Source organism: Perna viridis, chromosome 4, assembly GCF_037379345.1.
Source record: "Perna viridis isolate PV_CMFRI_1.1 ecotype Kerala chromosome 4, ASM3737934v1, whole genome shotgun sequence".
Taxonomy (NCBI): domain Eukaryota; kingdom Metazoa; phylum Mollusca; class Bivalvia; order Mytilida; family Mytilidae; genus Perna; species Perna viridis.
Genome location: NC_142448.1, coordinates 15,203,406 through 15,217,868, shown reverse-complemented (window position 1 = coordinate 15,217,868; position 14,463 = coordinate 15,203,406). Strand labels below are relative to the sequence as shown.

Below are 14,463 nucleotides of genomic sequence, written 5' to 3'. Positions count from 1 at the left end.
AACACCTGCTGAGTTGCTCATAAAAAGTCAAGTCTGGGGTAGACAAACAAGGAAAGGAAAACTATGACCCGTTGAATAAATCAGTTTTCATGGTGCAGATGGATACACCATAACGATACACAAGTTCATGATGACGACCAGAAAACTTCTGTAGTGATGACTTCAATCTTACAGCAACATAACGCTGTTCCAGAAGCCTATTTAGAGTTCTAGCATAATACAAAAAGTCTACGTAGTTTCAGCAAGCTCTGGCATAACGTATGAGTTATGATATGAACACTCCATATGCAGGTGCTGAAGGGATGTTGCCACAGATGAAAGGAAAGTTGACAATTCTGAATGAAAAGTCGTCACGTTTGTCGTAAAGTTTGGTCGATAGTTTTCCTTTACCATCAATTTCTACGTGTAGGTCAAGATATGAGGCCGACTTCACAGTGTCTGTAGTATCCTTTATCTCTAGTTCTTTGGGGTAGATGCAATGTATCAAATCCCCAAAATTAGGATTGTTTCAAGATAATACGTCATCTATATAGCGGAAACTGAGATTAAAGGATCTAGCCAAACGATATTCCTTTTCCGGATCAGATCAGCTATAAAGTCAGCCTCATAAGAGTGAAGGAATAGGTCAGCAATTAAAGGAACGCAATTTGTTCCCATTGAAATGCTGATCGTTTGTTGAAAAACATGTCTACCACACTGGACAAATATGTTGTCGATTAAAAATTCCAGCATTTTGTAAACATCTTCCTATGTATATTTAGAAGATGATTTGGAATTATTTCTTACAGGGTATGAGGAATCTCTACCAAGAACTATATATTTGTATCTAGGTGTACCATCTTTTTTGGAAAAACAACGATGTATAATGTTTTTAAGTTGGGATTTTAACTGAGTTTGGGGAATAGAAGTATACAGTGTTGAAAAATCATAGGTTTTAATGCTATTACATTCAGATAATAGTCTTGAACTGATTGTCTCCAAAAGATATTTTGAATTTTTCAGGATCCACATTGAATTAATACCTCTACGGGAGTAACAAGGATTGTGGTAGGACTGCAGACCCTCTTTGACAGTTGTGAGTATAGAAGTTAAAAGTTTTGAAAGAGGTTTGGTGGTACAGTTTGCAGATCCAGCTATGAACCGTTGTTTGCATGGATTCTTGTGGAGTTTAGGAATCCAGTACATAGACAGTAAATAACAATCATTGTCCTTGGTAGAGAGACCAAAAGAGGATAGCACAGATTTATGGCTTCCACAATCTCTTCTTTGGAGTGTGGTAGCAGTATAGGTCTTATGACTGCTATTATTTTCTATGTCTATCTCTGATAATAAACATTGGATGTAAAACGTTTTGCAGACAAAAACAATGTTGTTTTGGGCTTTTTCTGCTGATACGACAATATACTTGTCATGTATAGTAGACAATGCTTTTGCTACATCGGGGTCTTTGAAAACTGATGTAGCCTTGGCACTCATTGACCTACTTAAAACTTTCATTCGTTGAATTAAAGACCTCACGGTCTTTAACCACTCTAACAGAGAATCAATGTCTTCTTATTCTCGTTTTATCCATTTTCTTGCATAGTCCTCCACGGCATTCGTAAGAACTTTAAAGTTATAATTCCAATTTATGGAGCGTGGTTCACGGTATTTGGGACCTTTAGAAAGGATATTACGCAGAGATTTGATGATGGTTAAATCTCCCATAACGACGTGACCAGAAGGACCATATTTGAATGGTGAGTTTTTGCAAGAACAGTCAGGTGGTTTAGCTTTGAAGTCCTCAATCTCGAGGTTCTGCAATAGCCTTTTATAATTGAAAATTTTGGATGCAATGGGTGAAGTATAAGAATATAAAATAACTGGTATGGATTTGTCTTTGAAATATGGGGGAACTTTGTTGGTAACATTTTTGTGATGGAGGATGTTAGCCAAATTAATTGCATCTATACCTTTGTTGACAAACGGTAGTGAAAGAAATGATCATTTTTCTTCATCTTGACTTTTCACACAAACTGGTTTAAAGAGTCCGTGGAAACCAATATCCAAAATGATGGCAACAAGTCTGTATAATGATGAGGTGGGGTTAGAAACAGGAGTATCAAGACTTGTTTTGTAAAGGGAGTGTAGTAGAGTGAGAGGTATAACCTTCCCCAAAAATGTATAAATGTTCAGATTCCAATTTTTAACAGTGCAAAAAAGAAGTCAAAAACAACTTGTGAGTAGTATATATTTTTTTGTAACTCATACTTCCATTTCATAGAAATAATGGTAGGAAAATTATAAATTCAAGGCATATCAAGAAATTTTGCAGTCATGAATCATTTTTCAACACCTAAATTAACAAGAACATTAAAAAATTTAAGATCATCATTTACTATAAAAAATTCATAAAACATTCTTTTATAAAGTTATTTCCATATTTTGAGCTTTTTGACCATCTCTTAAGTTCTTTGAACCCCAGCTGATAACCCATCTATGTTTGAACAAAACTGTAATCTCATACTTACTTCTAAAACTATGTTTTACAAAGGCAAAAGATTGATCAGATAAATGATAGACTACCAACCTATATATAGTTATTAACTGTGATGCTCTGGGCCTGTTTTCAAATTGAGATTCCATCAAATTCTTCAACTCAAATTTCCACCAATCAAATCACTTGAAATTGATGATTTGAGCAAAAACTCAAGAATTAGAGAAAAATTTTAGAATTTTTTGCATGAAATCCAGGTCTGGTTTGCCATGTACATATATTCTGGTAGTAAGAATGTATTGTGCATACCTGTTAATCCTCCCACATTAGGAAGAGACTCCCACAAAATCAATGAAAAATTTAGAATTTCCCAGATAAAAATGTAAGGCTGTGAAAGGTTTTTGGTTAAAAATACCGTATTTTCTCTGATACTTTACTAAATTGTTGAATTTTACATCCAAAATTTGCCTTTATGTAAAAATCTCCAACATGAGACAGTGTTAATAAGGGAAAATTCCCACATGAACTGTTTTAAAGGTGAACAGGTGTGAGGGGAAAATGTGCTTGATGAAAGAAAGGTACTGATCAGCCTTCAATGAGTACCACTCGGCCTTTAATTGGTACTGATCAGCCTTCAATGAGTACCACTCAGCCTTTAATAGGTACTGATCAGCCTTCATTGAGTACCACTCGGCCTTTAATAGGTACTAATCAGCCTTCAATGAGTACCACTGAGCCTTCAACAGGTACTGATCAGCCTTCACTTATAAGCAAATCTTAACTGAAAAGTCTGTAAAAAACACTCCTTTCCTTGTTTGAAAGTGTAAATCTATAATTAACTCAATGACAAATATCAAGATTTATAGGAATGTCAAATGTTAAAAGGGTTAAATGGTTAGAAATAATTATAGCAAAAAATATCATTTGAAGTTCATTAATACACCTGACAAGTTGACTGACTCTGTGATTTACTAATGTAAATTAGAAACATAAAGGCTTAATGTGAATTAAAAGCTAGTGTAAATTAACAAAAATAACATATTCACAAAATGTAACATTCCAATAATTAATTTTATAGAAGTTTAAAGAAAAATTATTGACGTCATGAAATGCATAAATTTGCTCATTATTTTTTGTGTTTCTTAATATTTCATAGAATCTTGAATGTAATTTCAATTGCATTCAGACAGACATCACCATACATGCAAATTTCTACTCATCCTATCCAAGTTGTTTTATGTACAAATACAAGTACCTATACATGTATTTTTTTACCACTTGAAGTATTACAATTATTAAAATTATAAAAAAATGATTAACATTGTTTGTATGTTAGTAAACAAAACATAAACAAACCATTCATCAACTTACTTCTGGAAGCCATGGTATTAATCAAAGTGTTAAGGCCATAAATCCTTGGGAAAGTTAAGAGTGATCACTGCCAATATAAGGCAATACACATCCCACAACAAACATGTCAAATCCTCAATAAATCATCTACACTGACCATACATCTGTCATGAATATTGTTATCTTTCACTTTTAGTTATTTCTATTATTTCTACTGTGATAAGGTTTGTAACCAGACTATTAACAATATATTTTCACTTATTTTGCAAAATTTTTGATGATTCAAAGTTAAACAATGTACTGGTAAATCCAATGGCAAAGTTTTTAGTAATCAATCTGATTTCTTACATTTTTAAATCCCACAGTCTGACAGCTGTATTTAAATTCCAACAGCTTGAATGCAGTATATAAAGATTTCAGTATACATCCACCAGCTTGAATGCAGTATAAAGATTTCAGTATACATCCACCAGCTTGAATTTTGTATTTAGAGACTTCAGCATAAATACATTCAAAAGTTATCAATAGATATACAAAAACAGTTTTTCAAGGATTTCTTTTATTTTTTCTTTCACTTTCAAGCAAATTTGGAATAAAAAAATTTAAAATAGTCCTCAGAACATGATGATTCAAATTTTCAATTGAATCTGTCAAGTAATAAGAAGCTATAGTAATTTGCTAACATTCCCAAGTGATCTTATCTCATATATTTATCCTTTATTCCAATACAAGAATTGTCAAACATTTTTATTATCAGAACATCTCACTTCGCAGGTTATAGATTTTTTATGACAACATAACAACCTTCAATTGTATCTTTATGAAGTAGGTTTCTCACTCATCCATTGTAAACTTCTACTTGAAGATATTCAAACTTGTCCTTAAGTCTTAATCCAATAGTATGGGCATTATACCTTATAGTCTTCAAACAGTGTTTATAAACATCATTAAATGATACTTAAAACCTGGTCACAAGGTGCTTGTCCCACTATGACAACAGTTTAACGGCCAGGTATGACATACGTAACGGAGACTGGGCTGTCATATATAAGTTGTAAAACAGATACAACCTTTCACTAGTGTGGTCCTCTAATAATTTTTTAATAGCAGGATGTCGCATTAACCATCCAAATCATTCAGATTTATGGAAAAATAAGTTTCTTAGTACTAATCTTTATAGAATGATCTCCACCACAAAAATCTAAATTCTCAGTTTACAAGTGAGAAGAATGTGTTATCCCATTTAATATCAAAGTAAATATCAACATAATTATATTCAGGTTCATTACGGATGGCTAACTCCTATACCAGAAACAAAACGTGCCTGTATTCTATTATACTTGGTCCACATATGACCTCTGTCGAATAACAATACTAAAGTATATAGTATTGTGATCAACTTTGATAATTGAATTCTACATACCTCTATACTACCTATTTAATTTACCCAACACAAGAAGTAATCACATTTTACAACTACTCTAGGTAATAATAGATCTGCAATGATAGATAAGTATTCCATCTTGTATCAATAAAAGACAAACATATTTGGTCATTCATCAAAAGGAGTATTCATCCATTGTAATAATTTATAAAAATGTTTATGGTTTATATAGTAAAGATAACAATCACGGATTATCTCCTCGGGCATGAATGCCACATGCAAACAACGACTGAGATTTAACTGTAATCCTCATTGAAACTTCAAAACTCTCATAAAGGTCTAGTGTAAGTAAAACTTTGATGTAATGATGGATTGTCATAGTTCACATGGGACAAATCACACTGGGATTTTGTAATGGAATTCTTGCCGTCATATGTTGAACAAATCTTATAAATCTATCTGGTCTTACTACACGGCATGTATAACCATACAAGGTTTTAGGGATATTGTTTAAATACTTATGTAAGATCAGAAGAAAACCTGATTAACTCCCAATGACCTGTTTGACTTAACATTTATTTGATTATAAAGTTAAAACAAAGTTATACATTTAAAACATTTATAACTGCTTCATTATTCATTCTATACTACAGGGTGTCTTGACACATCTATTAAATAACTCCATAGATGGATTTTAATAACAAATAAAGTTAAATTCACAGATAATCATCTGCCCATATCTATGTAAATTTGTTTTATTTCATCATTTTCTTAAATCTAAGTTCTAGTAATTCTGGTAATAAATATGGAAAAATGACTTTGATGTAGTACAGTCGTATCTATAGACTGGAAATAATGGAACATTTAATTCACTTACCTGAGCAATTTCTTTGTTGTAATAAAAACATTTTTGTCAAATTAGTTTGAAACTCACATTTTTTTACTAATTTAATTTGTAAGTATTCTACACCAAAAAGTTCTCATGGACCCAAATATTTTTTATTGCCCAGTGTCATATTTATCTTCAGTGTGTCCTATCCTGTATTTGTTTGAAATTAAATAAAAACAAAATTTTTATAAATAATAACTGCTATCATTCATAAAAGGCTTCACATGGCACAGCTTCATATGACCACATCAAAGTATGCTTTAAATTCTGGATTGTAATTTTTAAATGTTTGACATAGCAGAATATTGTGATTAGAACAAAATTGGTTAAAGAACTTGGAAATTGGACTTTAACCATCCATAAATATCAATACAGAGGGGGGTATATAAAAGAATCAATGAGTCAGTTTGTGTGTCTTTGTACCAAAAATTAAACATTTGTTTTCCTTATGTGGTATGAAACAAAGTAGCCAGGCTTGTTTCCCATTAACCAATATGAACCAACTTCCTCTAATTCTACTTATGGTTCATCTGGTTCATTGTCTGAGACAAACCACTTGGAACAAACCAATAATGGAGCACAAATCTATGGTTCAAATAAAATACACTGTATAATGGAAATCACAGATAGTTTCACTTACAGTCAAATTAGTGTGACAAAACGTGAAAATCTTCGGGTTTTTTTTTTTTTGCCCCTTTTTATCCCATAATTCCCAAGCTGTTAATAAAAATATACCCATTCAAACATTTTTTTTAGTATTGAATATTTTAACCAACAAGAAAAAAATGTGTGTTTTTTTCCTATTTAGTCCTTGTTCCAAATTCATAGATAAATTGAACCCATACAATTCTTTTTTTTAGGTAAGGAACCTATGGTACATTTTCATTGAGGTCTATGAACTGAAACTTAAGTTATTGACTTAAATAGCACCTTTTAAGTCCTTTTTTCCTAAACAGTTCTGGTTATAACACCCAAAAATCAATCCCAGTCTGTCTAAAATTATGGTACAATTACATAGAATTCAATATACTAATGCAGAAACCAAATGTCAGCATCTTTAGACAACAACAGCACCAAAACATATTGAATGATATTTCCTGATTGTATAACTAACTGTGTTATTCTATCCTGTTTCATAAAATCATTACATTAACCTCTGTGATTCTAAAACCTGAACAATATGGATACTCAATACTGTGAAAGTACTAAAATTCGTGGACACCAATTTTCATGGATTAGGGAAGAAACACAAGGGTTCTTGAATTAAGGGTATTTTTACTCTAAATGGTAAAGAAATTGAGATTGTAAAAGATTACAAATATCTCGGTTTATATTTCACTAAAAGTGTTTTTTTTTTTAACAACCCAAAAATATCTATACAAAAAAAGTTTGAAAGCCATATATGGTGTACTGAGAAAATGTAGACAAAACAAGCTATCAATAGATTGTCAACTAGATATTTTTGATAAATGTGTTGTTTCTATATTACTATATGGCTCCGAGATCTGGGCATTTGAAAACATGGACATTTTAGAGCATCTACATTTAAAATTTTGCAAAAATATTTAATATTTAAAACAGTCTACTCCAGACTTTATTGTATATGCCGAGCTAGGACAATATCCTTTAGAGGTAACAGCAAAGGCTCAATTGGTATTTTTTGGGGGGTAGCCTTATAACAGGGAAAGACAGCAAAATATCTAGTTTGTTGTACAAGTTACTGTTAATAATAATAATTATAGATAAGTGACTATCATTTATCAATAACATGTTAGACATCTGGGGTGTGTCTTATTTATGGAATATGCAATATGCAAAGGTGTTTCAAAATATATTGAACAGATTCTTAAAGACCAGTTTGTCTTAGTTATGGAATGTAAAAATATATGAAAAATATCTAGAATTATTACCAGATAATTTGTTATTTATTCTATGCAAATTTTGAAGCAATAATTACCATTTGCCAATCGAGACAGGAAGGTGGCAGGATGTTCCAAGGAACCAGAGACTGTCAACTTTGTGACCTGAGTGACACTGGTGATGAATTCCATTACATTCTATCTTGCAAATATTTTTCTTTAGATAGAAAAAAAATTATTTCCTAAGTGTTGTTGGAAAAATTCAATATTTTTAAGTTTGATAATCTGTTCAACACAACAAATACATGTATTATAGTTATAGAAAAATTAAGCAGATTTTTAAAGATGATAAATGTGAAAGTCAGTCCTAAGGGTTAATCTTCTATATTTAATAAGTTTTATATTATTCACACATGCATATAATTGTTATATATCATTGTATATATGTTTCTCTTTAACTATGTAATTTGTAGTTTATGAGAATAAAGTTCATTCATTCATTCAGGGTTTTGAGGTTTTCGGTATACAGATCAATAGAAATCTACTGTCCATTGGGAACAAAATTTCGTTGCTTGGCCTATCGATGAAAACCATGAAAATTGGTACCCAACGAACAATAGCACTTTCACAGTATGAATTTTGTTATGTTGTTACAGTTGCAAAACCTTAAAATTTAGCATTCAATTATACATGGTTTCTATCATGAAATTCAAATTTTAATAACAATGATATAAGATTACTTTCATTGCTACTACTACAAATAATAGAAAAAAATTATGATGATCTTAAAAGATAACCAAATACTGACTTTAACATATTTTCCGAACTAAGCAAAATCTTAGTTGGCAAATCTAAGGCATTTTTACCATGAAACATTCAAGTTAAATACTAAACACTGTTAGTATCAGCAAGTCAGAAACCCTGAAACCCAGCTTAACTCTTGCAAAGCACAAAACCACTGTATAGGTACTTACTTAACAGCTATAACTAATAGAACTTAAAAGTTCACTGTTGCTATGTAAACAAAGAAAGAAGGCATTATGTATACCATATTCTTCCTTACCATAAGTACTAGATGATATAATACATGTTTTTAATATTCTTCTATCGCGTTACAAGATCAAGACAATGTCAAAATTAAAATTCATTATAATACCAAAGTGACCTACATCAAGCCAAAACAAATTACATGTATGTATACATGTACATGTTATTAAGCAGTGAAAGGTAAAGATGTTACTGCTGTTTTTTGTTTTACCTGATTTTAAAATGGAATCACTAAATTCTTAATTTTGTTATAGAATGCTTACCATACTAAACATTGTTAAGCAAATGAAACCTGTATGAAAGTTTACACCGATTTTAAATAAAACTGAAATTCGGAATATATTAAAAACAAATTATTTTTTTAAAATTCTTTTTACAAATAAACTAAATGTAATATTAAGATAAGAAAGATACCCATAAGTGTATATGTAAGGTGGAAATCACATTATACCAATTATCAATGTTAGTACATGTTAGAAATATATCACATACTAAGGGATGTTCTGGGAAAATATCTGAGTGAAATTAAGTTCCATATTTTACACATGTAGTATCCAAGGTTAAGGTACATTTACAGGTGAAGTTGGACCCTATTTTCCTGAAAAGTGATATTTGAGTCACAGCAAACTTTTAATTGCTGAACAGAAGTGTTAAATCTGAAGTTTAATTGTCCATATTTACAACTTATCTACACTGAACATTTAAGTCATAATCACTGGTCAAAGCTGATTTTATTAAATCATACAAAACCAGGACATAAAGTATCCATTCCACTTGAAATACAAGTGTTTGCACCAATGTAGACCCATGTAATATATTTATATTCTGAAGCATTTAGGTCTATTTTGTCAGAATTCCTGAAATTTGGTGGGTCTGCATTGGTGCAGGCATCACAGATTTTAAAAAATTTAAGCTATTTTTGCAAAAACCTGAGTTCTTAGCATTTAACTTGTCATTACTTTACAAGAACAGACTGAAAATTTGAATATGATAATGCTGTTGTACTACCTTAAGTCCTAAACAAAAATGCAGATTGGTAACATTCTATTACCATGTTTAGAATTTCAGCCTACAAGGGGGCCAAAACCATCCCTTAGTGTACTTCGTCTTTACTCTTAACTTTCTAGGTCGGGCCAAAACATCAAAATACATGGCTATTTTGACATGCAAGTTATTTGATATTTGGAGATGGCATCTGCAAAAATCTGCAAAAGGCTTGAAACAAAAACTACAGGCTCTATAAAGCCTAAATCACTCACCTGGAGAATTTGTAATCATTAACATTTTTGTAGTTGTATCATTGATCATTCAAAGGTCCATAAACTTAAATCTTATTTTTTTTCTACCAGCTGACCCACACAAAATAGGAATATTTTAGAAGGCACTGAGGTAATCAAAACTATCAAGTTTTAAAACGAAGGCACCTGTGGTTTCAAACACCAAATAAAAACAAAAACAAGACAAAAACAAGAAAAAAGTCCCAAAAAGGGCAATAACTCCAACATGGTCAACAGATTTTTTTAAAATATTTCTATAGTTAGATGACAACATGCTGAATATTCTTCCCAGTCAGATTTTGTCTATTCCACACATTTTATAAATAAATTTGCAAAAAAAACATGTTTTAATTTTAGTAACTTCGGCAATGCTTGTTGACAGGAAACTATTTTGAACCTACTGGTTATAGAAATATTAAAAAAAAACTGCTGTTTGACCACTACTGTCTTTTTTTAATTGCAACAGCCATGCTTGTGGATGGATTAAAATTCCCCACAACAGTTCATGGCAGGATACCCTAAGAAACACTTGTATCAAGTTTCCTTCCAATTGGTCAAGTTGTTTCAAAAGAGAAGATTTTGAAATATTGTTTACAATGATGATGAATAACAATGACAAACACCAAGTGATGGCAAAAGCTATGATGGCCATTCTGACCATGCCTTCTTTCACAAATAATCTCAATTTGAGATTTTCCTCAAAAGTTCCTCAACTAAACTTTTGACTACCGGTAATCAAATCACATGAAATAAAAGATTTGAGAAAAAAAAATTCTGAAACCCTGGCCAGGTGATCTATAAAATCCATAATTTAATAAAGATTACTATGAATTGGTATTTGTGAATAACAAAATTTTGACGAATATTTGCAGAGATTCACGTTTGAATTATTCATACTTTAAGTGTGGATACATAGTAATGTTTAATAACATCTCCTATACATGTACTTGAAAATAATTACAATAATCAAAAAAATGTTTGCAACTCACTCAGCTTGGCTATTTTTTTGTTTTTGTTTTGGTTTCTGCTAACTGGTTTGCATTCTTCTTAGAAAAATCATTCCAAAACATTTTAAATTATCTTATAGTTATTTGACTGTATTTTTAAACCAAAACACACATATAAAAATGTTGATTATTGTAAAAAAAAAATCAATTTGCTTATCATTAAAGTTTACATTGTATGTGGTATTACTACCCAGGCCATGGGCATGGCTTTTGGGCAACAGCATACATGTTAATTTTGTTTACCAGTACATGCATATAATGATATAAGTGTACAATAATTTTTGTTTTATGTGAATCTATTCAAATACACATAAATCATAAATATAATCAATAAAAAAAAAACAATCACATCACCTCTCAGTTTCTGGGCATCTGATATATTACTATCAGTACTACCATTGGTAAGTGTGGAATGGCAGGAAGAGTTGTCTCCCCATGACCATGTCTCTGTTGCTGAAGAAAATCCATTGTCATCAGCACTGCTTACAGTAGACTGATCAAAAGTTAACCTGATTTCTGACATTGACCTCTGTATTCTAGAGCGATTATCTTGACCCGAAGAAGAGCTGTTAGTGTTATCTCCCATTGACCAAACTGATGTATCACTGTCACAGTTAGCCATTGTTGATAATGGTGCCCTAAAATAGAAAATAATTGAATATGCAATATGATAAATGACCTAAATTAGACATTCATTGAATCTGCAATATGACATATTGTGCTAGCTCATAGGCAATGCCTTCTCCATACTATTGATAACAGAGAAATAAACTTATTTTACAATGCATAATATGAAGTTTGTGAGTGGTAAACCCCAATTTCTTTTTATCAAAAGATACATTGTTTATTCCAATTTTTTGTTTATTCTGAATGGCAGGTCATGCCCAATAACTTCAAAAAGAGTTAGTTAGAAATCTTAAGAGATAATTATATTATTGGCTACCACTCTGTCAGTGATCAGTCATGGTATGTCCCTTTCTGTAATTTAACCTATGTTTTATAGTATTAAACCACTGCACAAAGTTTCATTGATCCTTTCTGAAGTACTGTCAATGGACAGTACAAACAGACAAAAGGACATGCAACTTTTTGGAGGGTATTACATAATACCTCGTCTCTTTGTGTGGGGGCATATAAAAAGATAATAATATCTGAGAATAATTTTAAAAATCTGACCATTGACAAAAACCAAGCCAGCCTTTAAGTTCTTACATGACAATCATGCAAGACAGCATCATTTACTGAGGAAATGAAATTTTTTATGTTATCACATTTTTTGTCTTTTTTCAAGCCATTTTGTCTATTTTGATGGCTGTGTGGTGTATGAATATGTAAATACAAAATAAATCAAAGTACAATGTGCCATGGGCAAAGTTTGGTTACAATATATTGAGTAGTCTCAGAGAAGATGTTTGAAAAAGTTTACAGAAGATGGATGACAACAAAGGACACATAGTGATGGCAATAGCTAACATGGCCTTTTGGCCAGGTGAGCTAAAAAGAAGATAAATTTGTCAGATTTTGAATAAGCTTTGTGTATTTTAAATATGTTAACAAAGGCACCTATGAAGCGTCACCTTGCTACAATTCCCAGACATACCTGCCAACCTCCAAAAGTGCTGTTGTGGGGTCATGACCTAACTTTCAGAATTCAAATGTTGGGTCATAGTGTATGACATTTTTTTTAAAAATGAAAATATACATATTTAATAAAACTGAAATTTTAGGCACCTATACAAGGACAGAAATTATCCATGTATAATATTTCAGGCTTAAATTTTAAACAGTAACAGCCATTTTAAATGGTACATACCAAATGTGTAACCTGTACTGGTACCAACTTTTCCCCATACCCAAATACATGTACTATTTTGCCGATTTCTTCATTATTACACGATATTTCCAGCTGAAAATGTGTACACATTTACAAATGATATGATCGCTAGGCAAGAATCATTAATTTTTAAATTGTTTTTTGAAAATTATATTTTTCCTCTATTTTCAGTTTTCAAAAGTACCGAAATGTGTAACCCAAAATTCCTGTACCTAAAATCAAAGTGTGGTATTTTTGTTATTTGTACAATTTTATTATATATTTCACATTTGAACACCATAATATTATTAAAATATTCAGGGGAAATAATTAAAATCCCAACAGACTTTTTTTTCATTCTTGATAAGACCATATCCATAATTTGATGGCATGGTGATTTGTGCTACAGTGCGGTATGAAATTCAAACTCTGACATTTCTTTTTCACTCAAGATCAAATCATTCAAAACGTTATCCAAAGTCTTAAAGTGAAGTTTAGATTTGGATTTTAAATAATAAATATAAAATCGCTTGAATTTGAAAAATCATAAATGTTTTCAACTAGTTTAAACTTTAATTGATTTAAAACATCATTTAGAACTTTAGGACAAAGTTTCAGTATAAAATTCCTAATAATAATAGAAAAATTGGCCATATAGTGATTTGGGTACAGAGAATTTGGTACATGTACAGGTTCCACATTTTTAACTGTTATACATTGTAGTACAAGAACTATTGTCATAACATTCATTGTCTCTGTTCTGTTTTGCAGAGAATAGAGCAAACTGTATCATTCTTAAGTTCTGATCATATTATTGGATGTTGAGAACTCCTGGTTTTGCTAGATCTCAAAGTGCCTGAAAGTTAGGAAAAGAAAATATGCAAAATTGGCCAAAATAGACGGAATACTCAACAGACATTAGTTCTATAACATCACACCACGCATTCTATGAAAGATAACCATAAAATGCGTGGTTTTGTTATAGAACTAGACAGACATCTCTAAATTTTAATTATAATGCATAATCATTACATAATCTGCCTTTGAATTAAAGGTTACATGAAAATACAATAATGCGCTTTTAAATAGGAAGTCGTAGTTGCATAAAAAAAAAGTTGGTTTTTTTTGGAAGTTTAACCCCCAGCCTTTTGCCAGTTATAGCAGGTATGTGACTAGCTATCTACTAAAATGCAAGGTCGCGTTGGATGAAAATTCCAGTTCATCAACAAAGAAAACAAATATTGCATTTAAACAGGCAAAACCTTGTTAACACGTTTTGTCACAGGGACTGCAATTTCTTCTTAAAAATAAAAACATTAAAACTATGTAAAATACAAAACGCTATACGGAAATTTATTGTA

The 14,463-nt window shown here is 31.2% G+C and overlaps 1 protein-coding gene across 5 annotated transcripts in view; it reads right to left on the bottom strand.

The window, feature by feature from the left end:
• Positions 1 to 14,462, bottom strand: part of LOC148619029 (uncharacterized) — a 44,026-nt gene extending 29,564 nt beyond the window's left edge. Inside the window, exons 1-2 of one of the 5 annotated variants that reach the window (XM_088578511.1) lie at positions 14,365 to 14,462; positions 11,644 to 11,927 (exon numbers count right to left, since the gene is read on the bottom strand). In XM_088578511.1, the coding sequence (XP_088434637.1) occupies positions 11,644 to 11,911 (268 nt within the window). In that variant the 5' untranslated portion in view covers positions 11,912 to 11,927; positions 14,365 to 14,462. Of the gene's footprint in view, positions 1 to 3,847; positions 5,411 to 8,056; positions 8,176 to 8,932; positions 8,973 to 11,643; positions 11,928 to 13,102; positions 13,296 to 14,364 lie in introns of those variants that run through there. The other 4 variants (XM_088578510.1, XM_088578512.1, XM_088578514.1 and 1 more) reach the window with 4 other exon arrangements.
• Position 14,463: the final 1 nt, after the last annotated feature.